This window comes from Sus scrofa, chromosome 1 (genome assembly GCF_000003025.6).
Source record: "Sus scrofa isolate TJ Tabasco breed Duroc chromosome 1, Sscrofa11.1, whole genome shotgun sequence".
In the NCBI taxonomy this organism is placed as follows: domain Eukaryota; kingdom Metazoa; phylum Chordata; class Mammalia; order Artiodactyla; family Suidae; genus Sus; species Sus scrofa.
In genome coordinates, this window is record NC_010443.5 from 205,680,349 (window position 1) to 205,698,761 (window position 18,413).

The 18,413-nt window shown below is 36.6% G+C and overlaps 1 protein-coding gene across 4 annotated transcripts in view; it reads right to left on the minus strand.

The window, feature by feature from the left end:
* Positions 1-17,483, minus strand: part of CNTLN (centlein) — a 326,116-nt gene extending 308,633 nt beyond the window's left edge. For all 4 annotated transcript variants that reach the window (XM_021063284.1, XM_021063278.1, XM_021063282.1 and 1 more), the window contains exons 1-2: positions 17,050-17,483; positions 9,488-9,576 (exon numbers count right to left, since the gene is read on the minus strand). In XM_021063284.1, coding sequence (XP_020918943.1) covers positions 9,488-9,576; positions 17,050-17,403 — 443 coding nt within the window. In that variant the 5' untranslated portion in view covers positions 17,404-17,483. The remainder of the gene's footprint in view (positions 1-9,487; positions 9,577-17,049) is intronic.

Consider the following 18,413-nt stretch of genomic DNA (forward strand, 5'->3'; position numbering starts at 1 on the left):
CCACAAGAAAGCTGGAGTAACTACACTAATATCAAACAAAAGAGACAAAAAAGTCATTAGACAAAGAGGTACGATTTATTTTACAGCAATGACAGATCCTTAACCCACTGAGCGAAGCCAGGGCTTGAACCTGTATCTTCACGGACACTACGCTGGTTTCTTAACCTGCTGTGCCACAACAGGAACCCTAAGAGGTACACTGTATAATGTGTCCATGATAGAGTCAATCCATCAGTAAGCTACAAATATATTAACGTATTAACTTGGAGGATGTTTTTGAATAATATTAACATTTAAATTGGTGAACTCTGAGTAAGCAAAATAACCTCCACAGTGCAAGCAGGCTTCATCCAATCTATCAAAGGCCTGAAGAGAACAAAAAGACCAGCCTCGCTGAATAAGAAATTCTCCAGCAGATTTCATTCAGACTTTATCTGTATCATCAACTCTCCTGGTCTTGAACCTGCCATCCCACACTGCAGATGTGTGTTGCCAATCTCCCAAATCATGTAAGTCAATAATTCAATCATTTATAATAAGTCAGTCACTCTCTTTCTTTCTATATATATATACACACACACATATACAAACACACTCACACACACATATACAAACACACTCACACACATCCTTTTAGTTCTGTTTCTCTGGAGAATGCCAAAACACCCACTTTCAGTAATGGATAGACAACTAGACAGAGGATCAACAAGCAACTAGAAGACATGAGCTAATACTATATACAAACTAGACATAACAGACATCATTAGAATACGCTACTAAAAAAATGACAATATATATACATAAAAAATTTTCAAGTGCACATGGAACATTCTCAGGATATACCATATGCTACATCATTTTTTTAAAAAACCCTCAATAAATGTAAAAGGGTAGAAATTATGTAAGGTATGTTTTCTAACCACAATGGAATAAAATTAGAAATCAAATGGAAATATTCACAAACATGTAGAAATTAAATAACACATTATTTAAAAAGTCAAAGAGGAAATCAGAAGATAAATCAGAAAATACTTTAAGATGAGTGCAAACAAAGGCACAAAATATCAAAATGTATAGGATACAGCTAAAGCAGTGCTTAGAGAAAAATTCATAGTTATAAATACTTACGTTAAGGAAGAAGAAAGGTCTCAAGTCAACCTAGGGTTCTACCATAAGACTTTGAAAAAATAAGAGCAAACTAAACCCAAAGCAAGTAGAAGAAAGAAATAAAGATCAGAGAAGAAATTGATGAAATAGAGAACAGGAAAACAATGCAGAAAATAAATGAAAACAAAAGCTAGTTGTTTGAAAAGATCAACCCAACAAACCTTTAGCTATATTGACAATGCTTTTTTAAAAAAAGGGATGCCTCAAATTACCAGGATCAGAAATTTTAAAGAAGGTATTTATTACTACCAACCCAATGAAAACAAAAAGGATTATAAAAGAATACTGTAAAAAAAAAAATGTACACAAGCAAATTAGATAACTTAGAAGAAATGGATGTACTCCTAAAAAGACACAAATACCAACAGAGACTCAAGAAAAAAATAACAACATGAACTGACCTATAACAAGTAAAGAAATTCAATTAGAAATGTTAATAAATTACCTCTTTTGGCCAGGTATGGATAGCTCCACACTGAATTCTACCAAACATTTAGAGAAGAATTATACCAATTCTTAAAAAAAAAAAAAAAAAAAAAAAAAAAAAAACTTCCAAAAAAATAGAAGAGAATACTTCCCCCAACCCATTTCATAAAGCCACTATTATTACCCTGATACAAAAGTCACACAAAATCATCATAAGAAAACTACAGACTAATACTTCTTATGAATACAGATGCAGAAGTCCTCAACAAGATACTAGCAAACCAAATCCAACAAAATATTAAAAGAACTACATATTACAATTAGGTGGAATTTATTCCAGGAATGTAAGGTTGGTTTAACATCTCAAAATCACTTATTACAATGCATGATGTCAATGAAATAGAAAACAAAAATTACATGATCACTTCAATTGACAAAGAGAATATATCTGACAAAATTCAGCAACTTTCACAATAAAAACACTTAACAAACTAGGAATAAAAGGGACCTTCCATAAACTGCTGAAGGACATTTTTACAAACAACTGACAGATAACTTTACACCTAGTGGTGAAGAATTGAGTGCTTTCTCCCTATGATCAGGAATAAGATAAAGATGTTGGCTCTGGCCATCTATTCAACAATGTACTGAAGTTCTACCCAGGACCAGTAGACAAGAAAAAGAAAGAAAAGACATCAAATTTGGAAGAGAAGTAAAAAAACCATCTCTATTTGCAAATGACATGATCTTATACATAGGAAATCCTAAAGAATCCACTCCAAAAAAATTAAAACTGAAAAGTAAGTTCAGCACACTTGCAGGAAACAAAATCAATATAAAAATGCTATATACACACTTACATTAAACAATGTGTAAATAAACTCAAGAAAACAATTCCATTTATAATAAAATCATAAAAAATAAAATACTATGCAATTAATTTATCCAAAAACGTGCAAAACATAAACACCGAAAACTATAAAACATCACGAAAGAAATTTTAGAAGATATAAATAACTGGAAAAGCATCCCATGTTCCTAATACAGATTTAACATTGTTAAGGTGGCAATACTACCCAAACTGCTCCACAGATTCAACATAATCCATATTAGAAACCCATATGAATTCTTGGTAAAAATTTATAAGTTGATTTAAAATTCACATGAAATTGCAAGGGACCCAAAAAAGTCAGAATAATCTTGAAAATAAAGAACAAAGTAATAGTAGTCATAATTACTGACTTCAAAGCTTACTACAAAACAATAGTCATCAAGACAGTATGTTACTGGGACAAGGACAAACATATAGACCAAAGGAATAAAACTGAAAATTCAGAAATAAGCTCATGCATCTATGCTCAACCTATTCTTGCTAAGAATGCTAAGATTATCCAATGAGGGTAAACAGTCTTTTCAAGAATCATGGGACAACTGGATATCCACATGCAAAAGAATGAAAGCGGACCCTTAATTTACAAAATTTAACTTACAATGGATCAAAGACACAAATGTACTATTATCATTGTTTGTCTGTGAGGAAGGGAATGAGGCAGTTGCAGACAGGAGAGAGAGGGAGACCCCTCATCATATATTCTCTAATACTTATAAAATGCTGAATCTTATGACCATATTACCTAATCAAAAATTAACCTTAAAAAGGTCACAAAAAAGTGTTTTGGAAAGAATTACAGTTAATAAAAAAATAAAACGACAAAGTTATAAAATCACAATTTTAATCCCTAATGAAATAATTAATTCAGATAATCAACATAATGTATACTAAAATTATCAGGTAAAATGTTGATAGAAAAGTGACCACTTCCAGGGCACCAAGATGTTATTACATTTATTTGCTTGATTACCTATTAGACCTGAGGGTAAAAACACAACTCTATAATGAAGGGGTCAGACTGCCATTACCTGAATGCAATGATTAATACTATCATTACTGAACATGGCACAATCCAACAGCATGTGCCTTCTGATATGACATGCTATAAGTACACTGCACAACCTATGAAACGACTGTGCCAGAAAAGCTGAACCTGAATATAATCAAACCTTAATTCTACCTTCTAGCTTATAACAATTAAAGAGGAAAAGTTAAAATGACAACACAAGGAACCAATCAAATGAATCTAGAATATAGAACATTCTAAAGGACAGCTAATAACCATATTTGTTTAACAAAATTATGCCATTAAAAAGAGAAGAAGCAGGAGCTCCCGTTGTGGCACAGCAGGTTAAGAATCCGACTAGTATCCATGAGGAAGTAGGTTTGATCCCTGGCCTCACTCGGTGGGTCAGGGATCCGGTGTTGCCATGAGCTGTATAGGTGTTACAGGTTGCAGACACGGCTCAGAGCCTGCACTGCTATGGCTGTGGCATAGGAACCTATCTATTTAGTGGGTATATTATGTTTGGTTCCTCAGAGGAAGAGTCTACCTTTCAAAAAAAGTTATGAGACAATCAGAGAAATCTGAAAACTGGATATTTGATTATTTTAGGGAATAATTATAGAATTCTAAGTATGATAAAGATATTATGGTTATATTTTTAAAAGGCCTTTTTTCTTTAGAGATAGAATCAATCCTTAATCATAGATTCAGAATTTGTGAACTTTTCTATTCACTAAAACTTATTTGTAAGCCTAAAATCAACACCCAGTGCATTTTTTTCAGTCACTTACAGACATAAACAGGCACTAAAATTTAAGTCACCCTAACTATAAGTTCTCAGCTGAGCTGAGGTCAAACAAGGAGACACTCTGTTTCCTTGTTTCAGCTCCTACACTACAAGTAAGTGTTCTTTTCATGGTCTATTTAATGCCATTTTTTCACACTTTTGCCCTTTTGTTGATGATTTCACTGTTTCAAATGATCACCAAGCATGGTCCTGACGTGTTGTCTAGTGTTCCTAAGTGCAGGAAGGCTGTGACTTGCTTATGGAGAAAAGAGTATGTCAGATAAACTGTGTTCAGGCATGAGTTATACTACTATTGGTCATGAGCTCAACAGTAATGAATCCCCAATATCTATGAATAAGACGTCTTTAAACAGAAACACATAAAAAAACAAGGTTATATTTTGATCTAGTGACAACAATGTTGTGACCAGAGGCTCAGAAGAGCCAAATATTTTATTTCCCCTAGGAGTAACTGCTTAGTGTTTACTAATTCAGTATTCAAAAGACTTTACAGAATATAACTGCTATAAATAACAAGAACTGACTGTAAACACTAATACAACTGTGAGTAACGTAACTTGTATCTGGGATTTGCTTCAAGATATTCCATTGGTGATAGAGAGAGCAGAGGAGCAGAAAAGAAGTAGATGTTCATACATAAAACAGGATTGGTCATGTGCTAATAATTGTTCAGGCTGGATGATGAGTAAACATGGGACTTCATTAATTTATTCTCTCTGCTTTTGCATCAAATTAAAATTTTCCATAATAAAAGGTAAAATACATGCAAGTAAAAATTCATACATATATATATGTGTGTATATGTGTATAAATATATAGACACTTCACCAACAAACTTACAAGCACATGTAATAAACTACCAAAAAGTCAAAAAGAATAAAGAATTATGGCTAACACCAGCATTTTTCCAAAAGGGTACCATGGGCTTTTGAAGCACTATAGGTATACCTCATTTTATTGCAGCTTGCTTCACTGTCCATCACAGATACTGAATTTTTTACAAATTGAAGGTTTGTGGAAACTCTGCATTCAAGTAAGTCTATCAAAACCATCTTTCCTATTCATTTCAGGATGCTTAACAATCCCAGACTCCATCTACTATGTCAGTAGCACCAATGGTTAAAACCAATGATGCAAGCAAAGCTTTATCCACATGGCCTTTCATCACAGCAACATCGAACAATTTTTCAAAAATAAAGTAACTTTACAAGACACTGGTTAAATAAATATCACATATCAAAATAATAAAATATATTATAATCCTATGAATATTTTCTCTTGAAAAAAAATTATATTCCTCTTGAAGGTGGTGAATCGACAGCATGACACTGACATGTCCAAATCACAATGCCTTGAGTAAATCCCCATTAGCTTGGCAAATAAGAAAAGGGGCCTAAAATGGATAATAAATTTAACAAATATCTGAAAGACAGAAGGATGGACTCACAAAAACAAACCCAGAGGAGAAAAATCAAAACTCAAATAATGTCTATAGTGGAAGAGGAAGCTACTTTTTTTTCCGTAAGAAGCCCAGAGAGGCTCTAATTGCCAAATTATTAAGTATAGAGAGCAAAAGTCCACAGAAATCAAAAATACTAAGGGGCCATTAACCAAAAAGCTGAGCTTACCATTTATTCATGTTCAGAACATTACCAGCAGCATTTACCTATAGCAAATGGCCTAAGACTACTTTTAAAAGTACCATGTTCCTGAAAAAGGTCCCCACTATGGTTATTGGGACAAATAATGCAATCAGAAAAGGGACTAACCTAAGAGCCTAATTCTCATTCTGTACAGTGAAGCCCATATGCCATACATCCTTCAGGAAAGCTTTGTTGATGGTCCTCTCCCTCATCCCTTACAAAAATCCCATAGTCAATTCTTTCAGTCAGAGGAAAAGCCTTTTGGTAAACAGATATATAAAAATGCAAAGTAAATCAATTAAAAGCAACATTTCCATATTAAGCAACACAAGCCTGCATACAAAAAATATGAACAGTCAATAAAGAATCATCATGCACCTAAAGAAAATCATCAACATTAAAATAGTAAGAAAAAACAGAAGTTACCCAAAAGAAATCAAAGATAATGTACAAAACAGAAAAAACTTGAACATTATAATCAGAAAGAATAAAAAGCTATTCTTTTAAAGAAGTTTGCTATGAAAAAGGAAAAAAATCAAGAAATTTCTTAGAAGTAAGAATTTGATTTCTGAAATTTAAAAAATTCAAATAATGAAATAGGGTAACTGGGGAAAATATCTATGCATTGGTGGAAGAAAATGTAAGAAGATCATTCAGGAGACAAAATTAAAAGATTGAAAAATGTAAGAGAAAAGAAGGCAAAGTCCAAAAGGTCAAACCTCTAACAGAGTGCCAAAAGAAAGGGCAGAGAGGAGTTCCCTTCGTGGCGCAGTGGTTAACGAGTCTGACTAGGAACCATGAGGTTGTGGGTTCGATCCCAGCCCTTGCTCAGTGGGCTAAGGATCTGGCATTGCCGTGAGCTGTGGTGTAGGTTGCAGACTCGGCTCGGATCCCGAGTTGCTGTGGCTCTGGCGTAGGGTGGCAGCTACAGCTCTGATTCGACCCCTGCCTAGCCTGGGAACCTCCACATACCGTGGGAGCGGCCCAAGAAATGACAAAAAAAAGAAAAGAAAAGAAAGAGCAGAGAAAGGAGAAAAAATTGGAATCATATTTTTCCTCAATCAAAATAAAACCTTAAATTCTGAGATTAAAAGAGGCTAAGAAGTTTGACTTTTAAAAGACTTAAATTAACAGATGATGTTGAAATTTTACAATATCACATACAGAGAGAAAATCCTAACAACTTCAAGCAAACTGCCTGGAAAGAAATAATAATCTCACTCACACTGGGATCACATGTATACTGTATGGTAAAAGAAGATAAGAGAGCTATACTTTTAAAAATCTGAGGGAAATTAAATGGACTTAAAATTTTATATTCAGCTTTAGTATCAACCAAGCACAAGGACAAAAAAAAAGTTAGGTTTAGGCACATAAGGAGTCAAGAAATGGACCAGTTATACATCCTTTCTGAGAAAAAAAAAAATTAGAAAAAATAACCCAATGAAAAGAATGGAGGAGGTAGGATCCTAGAAACTATGGAACTCGTTCAGGAGCAAAATAAAAGGAAATCCTAGGATGATAGCTACGAGTAGGTTTAGAAAGCAAATGGCCCAAATTCACACAAATAAGCCACAGGGCCCAAGGAAGAAAGTCTTCAGCTCATTATTCAAATGTCTGAATACTGACATTCTTTTTGGTAAGAAAAGTAGGAAAAAAAGGCAATTAGAAATTTCATGGTTTGCGAAAATGTCCAAGAAAACCAAGGCACAAGTATAAAATGATTTAAATGTGGCATAATTTGTGTAATAGACTATAAAGAAAAATATTTTGTCTGACTTTGATATTTAGAATATTCTTTTTTATCATACTATTTCCATTATCAACAGGTACAAACATACTACGGAGTCCTCTGGGAAATAAACATTTACATTATTATAAAATTCTAAATGTAAATTACAGGTTTCTAATTTTAAAAATCAATTCAAAAGCCCAGCTATCTCATAGTGTGTTCTCCAGACACCAGAAATACATGGAAACCTTATTTTAAAGATTCCTGTGCTTAATCAATTAAAGATTCAATAGATGAATGGCAAGTTCCAGAGATACACATTTTAATAAATTCTCCAAGTATATTTTGTATGCATTAAAATTCTGAAGATCATGGCTGTAAAAGCAATAATCTCCAAAATCATCCATTACATATCTTATGATGAAAATATATATATGCATATTTATTTATTAAATGGAGGTATATATACTTTTACATGAATATATATTATATAAAATATGAAAAATAAAAATCTCAAAGAATGAGAAAGATGCCCTAATAACATTATTTGTTTCTATCTCAATAAGGAGTAAAGTGAAAATTAAAATTAGCTTTAGAAAGTTTTAAAAAATAAATTAGAAAGCTGAAAACTGTACAATAAAAGGAGAGGAGGATAATGAAAGAATCACAGAAATAAAAAATGAAGTCTCAAGAATGTATCTTCTGAAGGCTTAGTCTGCTAAAAAAAATAAAAAAAAAAAAATTGAAACAGAGTGACCACATTCAATCTCAAGAATAACTGAGGAACAAGGGTACTTCAACAAAAGACTCATTCTGATCATCAAAAGGGAAAAACTGATGAACTGACAAAATAGAACATGAGAAGAAATCAATCACAATATTTTAAAAGTTCTCAATAACCCAAAATGGTAAAATTAGACATAGTTATGTATCAGAGATTTTTAGAAGTCAAACTCCAGACAATGTCGGAACGATTCCAGGGCTAGAGACTCCAAAGGTGAATACAGATCAAGTTATCAAAAAAATGATGTTCAGATTATATAATCATGATTCCAATAAAGAAAAAGGAAAAGGCAACCATATGTTTAGCTTCTCATTTAGGAAATATAATGAAATCTATTTAATAGGAAAGCAAGTGTTTTAATTGCTATCTAAGTGTCATGGGACTACTGTATACCAAATGCTTGATAAGGAGTACTCAGCATCATTCCACTGTTTCTAATGACCAAGGAGAGGCTCAATAATCTACAGTTAAATGACTGGGCATCCCCAACAGGGTAATACAGAGTACTAAGTGAAATCTCTCAACCTATTGCAGAACACTTACTCTACTCTGGCAAGGTCATCTCAGGCTTTCAAGTACACATTGCAATTATCTTAGGAGAAAACTGAGCTGTGTCTAGGAAGGATCACGTCTAGGAAGTTGCCGACATGGGCAGTCTCAGAAGCCAAACAATAGGAGCTTCTCCAATTTTTAAAGCTGAGCTGTAATAGCATAAAGCACATGTGCATGTGTGCGTGCGCGTGCACACACACACACACATACACACACACAGTGTGTCTAAGCCATAGTTTTATCTCTTATATTTAAACCTCCCAAATATGTCAGAATATGAGCAAAAGATAAAAGCCTCTCTGTATTTAGCAAAATGACAACCTGAAATAAATCCAATAATTATTACAGCATGCTCGACATTTGTTGGGAAATCAAATGAATCTCTTCAGAGGATTAACACCTAGTTTTAATCTTAATAATGAAGAAAAACAAATTCAACACACTAAATAGTGATGAAAAAATAACTTGGTAGCTCACCTTTCCACAACCAAACTGACTGCTTGTGTGAGATCTGGGTTTGTCGCCTGGAGACGTTTCCACAGAGACCACACGAATTCTTTATCAGCCTTAAAGAAATAAAAGATATCTTAAATGCACTGCTTTGTAGCTATAGCAGAGAAGACAAGATACTGCTCTAAATTAAAAAATAAAAAAAAAAATAACTACTTGATTCCTAGTTCTATAACCATAAAAAAAGATTCTCGAAAAGTTTAACAGGAAAGTTTAACTTTTTATTTTAAAAAGTTCTTTCACTGGTAACCCGCATTCACTTTTACTATTTCTACCGTCCACATTTGAGAGTGCATATGTTGAAATGATGAATATCGAAGTAAATGTGTTCTAAAATGAGGCTGTCCTCCAGCTACCGCTCCAGTTTTCAACTGTTCTTTTCAGCAAATTCCTTGAGTTTCCTTGAGTTTCCTGTCTCCATTTCCTCACCTCCCATTCACCTTATAACCTCCTCCAGTCAAATTTCCCTCCCCACTATTATGCTAAAATAATTTTTCAAGGTTCTCTAAATTGCCAAATCTTTTTAGTTGTCATTTTTTGGCCACACCCACAACATATGGAAGTTCCTGGGCCAGGGATCAAGGATCTTTAAACTGCTGTGCCAAAATAAGAACTCATCTCAAATTTTTTTTGTCTTTTTGTCTTTTTAGGGCCGCACCCAGGGCATATAGAGGTTCCCAGGCTAGGAGTCGAGTCAGAACTACAGCTGCTGGCCTACCACACCAAAGCAATGCAAGACCTGAGCCACGTCAGCGACCTACACCACAGCTCACAGCAACACTGGATCTTTAACCCACTGAGCAAGGCCAGGGATGGAACCCATGTCCTCGTGGATATCAGTCAGGTTCATTAACCACTGAGTGATGACAGGAACTCCACTCATCTCAAATTTATCCAAAAATTTTATCAAAATTATTTACTCACAGCATCTCAAATTTATCTAAAATAATTTTTTTTTAATTTCCTACCTTCTCACAAACCTGACCTCTCTACAACTCAGAAAATGATACCAGCAGTCTCACTGCTCAGACTTAAAACTTAGGAGTTAATCTTTGTTGTGCTTTCTCCACATTTCATATCCAAACCATCAGTAAATGCTATTAGCCCTACCTACAAAATATACCCCAATTCTAAACACTTCCCACCACCATCATCCTAATACAAGTAAACTCCACCTAGCTCTCTACAATAGTCCCCCAGGCTCCTTAACAGCTCAAAAATTTTCAATGGGTTTCTGTCAGTTTAGGAAAATAATCCAAACTCTACCAAGGCGGTATGAATGCAAATTATCTATCCCCAGACATTCATCTCCAACCTCATCTATCACTCAACCTCTTATTCACAAAGACCTTCTGGCTCTATTTGTACCTGGGCCTTTGCACACATACCATCTACCAGATTTTCAGGTATAGTATTACCTCACTTCACTCATGTCTTTATCTAAATGTCACCTCTTCAAGAGAAGTCTTCCCTAACTACCATATTTATAGCTACCAAAATCCACACGTATCTGGCAATCCCTTATACTGTTTAATTTTTTTCATTTCACTTTATAATACTATATTATTTTTGGTTGTTTATTTGTTTGGGTTTACTTGTGTATAGATATCTCTATTTGTAACAGTTTCAATCATCCAATCTCCCCTTCCTCTTAGTAACAGGAACTGTTTTGGTTCTTTGCTACCCAACTAAAACAATGACCTCTCTTGCCTAGGGCCTCTATGAATAAGTTCTGCCAATGAAATATAAGAGGTGTCATTGAAAATCTTAAAATTGGACTTATGTCTCTCAAATGTGTTACAATTATTTTCTACCCGCATGCTGTTGCTTATTATTTAACTTTATTAATGATCTAAATTTTTGAGAAAACATAGTTATTAATTTGATATATTCAAACTTCTTTTTCATTTTGGCTTATGGATTTTTTATACAAGTTAGAAAAAGACCCTTTCTACTCCAAGATTAGAAATATATTTATTCATACTTACTTCTAAAATTTTTATGTTTTCATTTATTTTTTTTTTATTTTTTTGTCTTTTTAGGGCCCCACCCATGGCATATGAAGGTTCCCAGGCTAGGTGTCCAATTGGAGCTATAGCTGCCGGCCTACACCATAGCCACAGCAACGCCGGATCCGAGCCTCATCTACGACCTAAACTACAGCTCACAGCAATGCTGGATCCTTAATCCACTGAGCAAGGCCAGGGATCAAACCTGCATCTTCACATATACCAGTTGGGTTCGTTACCAATGAGCCACAATGGGAACTCCTATATTATCATTTTTTAATGCTACAATCTTTTATTTAGTTTGATCATTTATTTGCTTTTTTTTTTTTAAACTTTTGACAGGGAGTTCCTGTTGTGGTGCAGCGGAAACAAATCCAACTAGTATCCATGAAGATTCAGGTTGATCCCTGGCCTCACTCAGTGGGTCAGGAATCCGGTGTTTCCCTGAACTATGGTGTAGGTAACAGATGTGGCTCAGATCCTGCATTGCTGTGGCTGTGGTGAAGGCCAGAAGCTACAGCTCCGATTCAACCCCTAGCCTGGGAACTTCCATTATGACACAGGTGAGGCCCTAAAAAGCAAAAAAAAAAACCACAGAAAATTTTTGACAGCCTGAGTACTAAAAAGTACTACCTTACCTAACTATTTCCTTATCTCTAGAGGCAACAACTCAGCATTGGGTATTAAAAATGATTACAGTTAAAGACAAGAAATGTCAATATAGAAGTCACATGTCATGACCTGCCGGAAGGAAAAAGTAAACTATGTAATATTATGTGCTCTTTTTAAAAGGTATATTGATAAAATTACGAAGTCCCTGAAACCAATGTTACCTACAAATTTATCTTATAGCTTGCTTCAAAACAAAACAGTATAAGATTCACATGTAGTTTTCACCTCAACTTTTCTACCTAAGCAAAAAAGGTCAACATAAGGAAAAACATAAAAAGGAGTAGGTTTTCAACATTCATAAAATAACTGAGTTTCTTCAGCGTAAAAAAGTATGACTTACTAATAAATGACTTAGCTCTAATATAGTGAGAAAAAGAAATCAATAAATATCTGATGAAAAAATCTTTACATCTTAATTCATACATCTTTTCTTTCTTTTTACTGTTGTTATGGTTAATGATTATTTCACATTTCCTCCTCAATCCCCATCAAAGAGAAAGTAACAAAGAGAAACTCTCCTTTAGCTGTTTTTATCATAGAGGCTAGGAAAAAAAACAACCAGAAGAAAAGATTCCTCCAGAAAGAGTCTTTTGCTAATTTATAATTACAGTTCATACCCAGAAGTCATTTTGGGGAGAACTTTCCAATTTCTAAATTTCTTCATTAAGATTCAGTTATTAATTTCTTTTGTTATTAATTTATGGTCAGCAATGGCATTCAGATTTTGTCACCTAAAATTACTCAAATTTATAAGTGATACTTTATCTGGAAAAAAATGTAAGTTCTTTTGTGAACAATAAAATGCTACAAATAAGCTGTGGGACTACTGCATGTATTAGTTTTTCTGAGTTAGTTATTTAAACGCTATATTACCTTCAGTGTGGATTATAGCTCTAAATACTAAAAAGAGCCTCCTTCATATACAAAAAGAGATAAAGCTCCCCCAACAAAACACAAAACTAGTTTCCAAACGATCCCATACATAATTCAATCAAGGAAACTAATAATTGACAATCATATTCTCTTTATATTTTCCTTTCCAAGGGCACTTAAATTTTTTTTTTCCAATTTAAAAATAAAAATCCTTAAGTGTTACTTACTATACTTTCCTCTTACTATAGAACTTCCACACAGAATCAAAATAATTTAAAATTAAAATTTAAAAATTCCTACTCCTTCTCACAAAGTTTATTAAACTCAGCCAATGAAAGAAAGAGCTGACTAAATGCCCCAAAATTTGGGTCTAAATTATCTCAGTGGGGACTGGCTTTGATTTCCATTTATCAGATAGCATGAAAATAAATATCAACTTTACAGACACCCAAAACTGTATTTTTCACTGGGAGCCTACTCTCCCACCACCTAGTTTAGTGTCTACCAACAAAACAAGCCCTCAATTGACCTCTACTGCAGGAATGAATTCAACAAATGTATGAAAACTATTTTCTATACTTTAATATTTGCCTATCAAAACTCAAGGAAAACAATGGAAAGAGTTTAATTACAAAACATGGCACAAACTAGCCCCTTACTAAATTATTACGAAAAATAACTGTAGAAAAAGATTGACGTATCGAAAACAGCTATTAACAATGGTGGGAATACTAAGCATATAATATGTTCTCAATTTTTTTTTGTGAATGACTGGACAAGGTTCCAACACACTTAAATGTCTACTAAAAAATGTAACTAACTGAGTTCTCTGGTCACACATTCTATTTCCGATATCACATGCTTCATGAAAGCTAGTTTTATCACCAAAGTTGAAATAATGAACATATATTTCATTTAAATGCCCTAATATATTTGTACCTGAAATTGGTTTACATGTTTATTAAATATCTTTTGCTGTGACTAAAAAAATATGCTTTGATGCAGACATAAATATGTGTGTGTATATATACATATATATATACACACACATAATTTTTTCTCATCTGATATTCTAGAATTGGTGATAAATGTGCACTTACATATACCTGTGGCAGCATCCTTGGTCATAAATAGACTACATTTTTAAAATACATAATCAAAGTTAAGTGTATAGTGAAGTTCTACATCACTGAATAAAGAATAAATGTATGAACTTAAAATTAATCTTTGGAGCACTTCTGAAACTTCTTTAGGAAAAAGCTAACCCATCCTGAGTACGTCTAACACAGACATTCAAAAGCTAACCTATGTGGAAGCTAACCTATCTTCAGTATGTCCAATACAGACAATTTTGCTTCCCACATTGAAATTAATCACTTTTTCTTCAGCTAAGCATTATCTGAATGTTGCCTGCGAACCTGAGGCTATATGAAAAAAGTTTAAATATTACAATCACGTAGAGTGGGATGAGATACTCATGTTGAAAGAAACACTTGGAACAGAGATTGTTTTCTACTATGTGTTTATTCTGAGTCATTCCAATGGAGTGGAATGGTACATGGAATCACTTTCTTTTTCTTCACCAAGCATGCACAGTTAAATTTCTGTACGTTAAATATGGGGAAAAAACTAACTTAAATGAAGCTGCTACTCATGACCAGAGACTAATTAATTAGCAGGGTTCTTTTTCCCAAACCTTACATTGTGGAGAAGAATCCAACCAACTTAAATGAAGCTGCTACTTAACAAGCAGAGACTACTTAGCAGGGTTCTTTTTCCCAAACTGTACATTTGAACTACTAATAGGTTGTGAAATTAATTTATTAGATCTTAGCAGCACTTTCTTAAATAAAAGATTTTAAAAGAAAATATCAGGAGTTTCCACTACGCTGCCATGGGTTAAGAACCCAACTGCAGGGACTTAGATTGCTTAGGAGGCACAGGTTCAATCCCCAGCCCAGCACAGTGAGTTAAAGGATCCAGCGTTGCCACAACAGCAGCGTGCAAAAGAGCTGCAGCTAGGATTCAGTCCCTGGCCTGGGAACGTCCATGTGCCACACGAACAGCCATTAAAAAATATCAGAGTTCACGACACAGGGGGTAAATATTTTTCTGAAATTATATGTATGTAGATGTGTGTATACTCACTAGCTTGATATGTAAAAACAATTTTTATATACAAATTTTTTTCAAGTTTTGGAAATCATAAGGTTAACAGTACGTATTCTTGGGTACCGTGATTTCTAGCTGCATAAGTGGAAGAACAAAATTTTGAAATGTAAAAGTTAATGTTTAATTACTTAAATGCTTTTTACAAAACAATTATTATGTCTTCCAAGTTTCCCCAAGTGCAGGAGTATGGTTTGACTAAAGTTTCACAGTATGGGATACAGACAATTCCATCTCACATTACTGGAATGCCTATGATCACCAAGTGTCAATATGATAAAATCTCAAGAACCACTATTCTAGGTTAACTAGGATCATCTCAGTTCTTACATCTGCCTAGAGTACTTTAATCATCTTCCTCATCCATATATGTCCAAGGTCACAAAGGCCAGCCCACGTTCAAAGCCACATTTTTAAAGAATATAACAGTGAACTGATTTGGGGGAAAGAGGTCATTGGGTTGTTTCCAACAGACTCATTTCCTTAATCAAGTCAGTCATAAAAAGTAAACATCTTAGTTCCTTAGCCAGCTAAAGACATAACTAGGGGAAATAAAAGGGAGAGTTATGGAGGGAAAAGGTGTAGAAGGTACGGGCAAAGAGCATCTTAGATTAGGTCTTCTCAAAGTAACAAAGGCCTTTATCACGGATTCATATCTGCAAATGACAAAACACTTTAATTCATTATTTTTCTCTTTGCTCCTTAACCAGTGAAGAACAGAAAATGGAGAGTGAAAAGGAGGCAGTCACATAATACCTCCCCAACTTGCTTAAGCAAAGTCATATTCAATTTAAATAAGGCTGCCCTGTTTTTACAGCCTTGACTCAATCAGCAAACTCCTACAAAATGGGCAAAAGAATCCAAGAGAATGAACTATGAGAATGAATTTCATGAATTTTTATTAATCTAAACTGATGATTAGTGTGCTGTTTAGCAGTTCTTAATCGGTTCTGTCTCAAGACAGAAGGACTTCAAAGATCTACTGTTGAGTGAGTTTCCAACATTTAGTCACCCAGCCCTGTCAAAGGCCCTGGTAAAAATCAAAGGAGATGGTGGTAAGGTTGCAAAACTCAAGAAAAATCAAATCTTTCTGAACATGAGTAGTCAAACCACCTTTAGCATACACAAACTGTACAAATAACAGTAAGGCAACGGATTTAGTACTGCTTTTCACACGCAAGACGACACGAAAATGGTATCTCACTCAAGATGCTGGTTAATAAATATCAGGCATTATCTACTGCGTGTGAAAGTTACCAGCCTGAGACTCCCTCAAAACTACTGGTCTGTTTTAACAACTTAAGTTTTACTTTAGAACGAGGGCAAGTGGGAGTTTGACAATTAAAAACAGGTTCCTTCATCCATGGGTTTTTTTTTTAATACAAGTGTTTCCACTTTTCTGTTCCACTTCTCAACTCGTGGACTGCACTCGACTCCTGCTGCACCAAGTATCATTAAAGTCACCGCAGAGAAACTTGGGCTTTGGGGCAGTAGGGGTACGACTGCGCGTTCTGTTGGGATCCAGGTGAAGAGAACCCTACCCAGGGGGCCAAGGCCGAGCCTGCCGGGCGGGTGACCCGAGAAGGGCAGGAGCCCAGGGTCGGGGAGGCGGGTTCGGCCGCCTCCCTCCAGCCCGGAGCAGCCGGCCGGGCTGGGCGTGGGAGCCGGGAGGGAGCGCCGCGGGGCGGAGGTGGGTGGGTCCCAAGCCCGCGCAGCGACGCAGCGGAAGGCAGAGAGAGAGGGGCGCACCTCCCCACCGGCCCCCGCCCCGCTGTGGAGGGGAAAGGCCGGCGGCCACCTCGATACCTGACACAGGGCCAGCTCCTCCTTTAGGCTGCTCAGCTCTTCCTCCAGCAGCTGCGTCCGGGTCACCATCGCCTCCTCTACCGAGATGCCCTCTAGCCGCATGGACCCCATGGGCGCGCTGAGGAGGGGAGCCTGAGCTGGAGCTGTGGCCCCTGGCCCTCGCTGGCCCTCTGACCCTTCTTCGCCCTGCCAGGATATACCACTTTTGTCCACGACGCCCAGCCCCGCTGCAGCCTCAAGACCCAAAGTCTCGCTGCGCACTGCGTGTGCTCCCCGCCCAACATGTGGGGACCAGGGCCCCAACTGTCGCGCAGGGGGCGGAGGGAGCTGTGAGGGCGGCAAGCGCGCAGCCATGGCAGCGGCTGCTAACGGGTCAAGTTCCCTCTAGGAAACTCCACCTCCTCCTCCCCATCCTGGCGAGCCCGACGCTCCAAGCCGCGCATGCGCAAGCCTTTTCCCGCCTTGGCGCGCGGGGTCTCGCGCTCGCGGGTCCTCGCGCTCGCGGGTCCTGGCCGGCTTCCCTCGGGCCGCGCGCCCGGCGCGAGCGTTGGCGGCGCACGCGCCGTGGCCGGCGGAGTTAGGCCGGTAGGCCCGGCGCGCCACCCTCTCGGGACCTGTCTGTCCGTAACCTACAGGGCCATGACTTCTGGCCCACCTAAAACCCTACCCGCCGCTCACCGTCTACGTCCCACTTTTTAAAGCCTTCCTTGACAAGCCCCTAGCCCCAAATGATCCCTAACTGTGAATTCCTCCGCCTTCAAGGCCCTGCCAACTCGTTTGTCACGTTTCATTGACCGCCCTGGAGTGTTAGTTACAGGGCTAATCCCTCCAGCGCTGTTGTAAGCTCCTAGAGGATCAGGGAATAAGTTTTACACTTAAGTGTTTTCTTCACACCCTTTAGCAGAACTGCTTTACGTACAGCTGACATCCAGCTGACTGATGTCGGGATGTGGAAAGCCTTGTGCTGAGCTGGGACTATCGGGGAGATTTCCCATTTGAATTATGATCCTTTGTGCCCCCTTTGTCTTCTGTTTTGCAAGAGTCATGATTTCCTTAGTTTTTATGTCAGCTTCTTTATGCAGTTGACTGTGTATCAGAGCAAATGTGACTCACATTACCTGAAAGTTTGTGTCCTTGGATGTATTTGAGACCAGTAATTTGGAGAGTGGTTGAAGAAACATCAGCTTGCTTTATTGTGCATCCTCTTTTTCTTCTTTTTTCCTTCCTTCTTTCCTGCTTTCAAAGCAGGAAAAGTGATAACCTCCCTTTTATGTCATTAAAACACATCCTACCGGTGCTGAGTTTTGTAAGGAGTTCTACAGAAAGCCAGATCTCTCGGCTCTAAGAAAGGGCTCTAGAATATT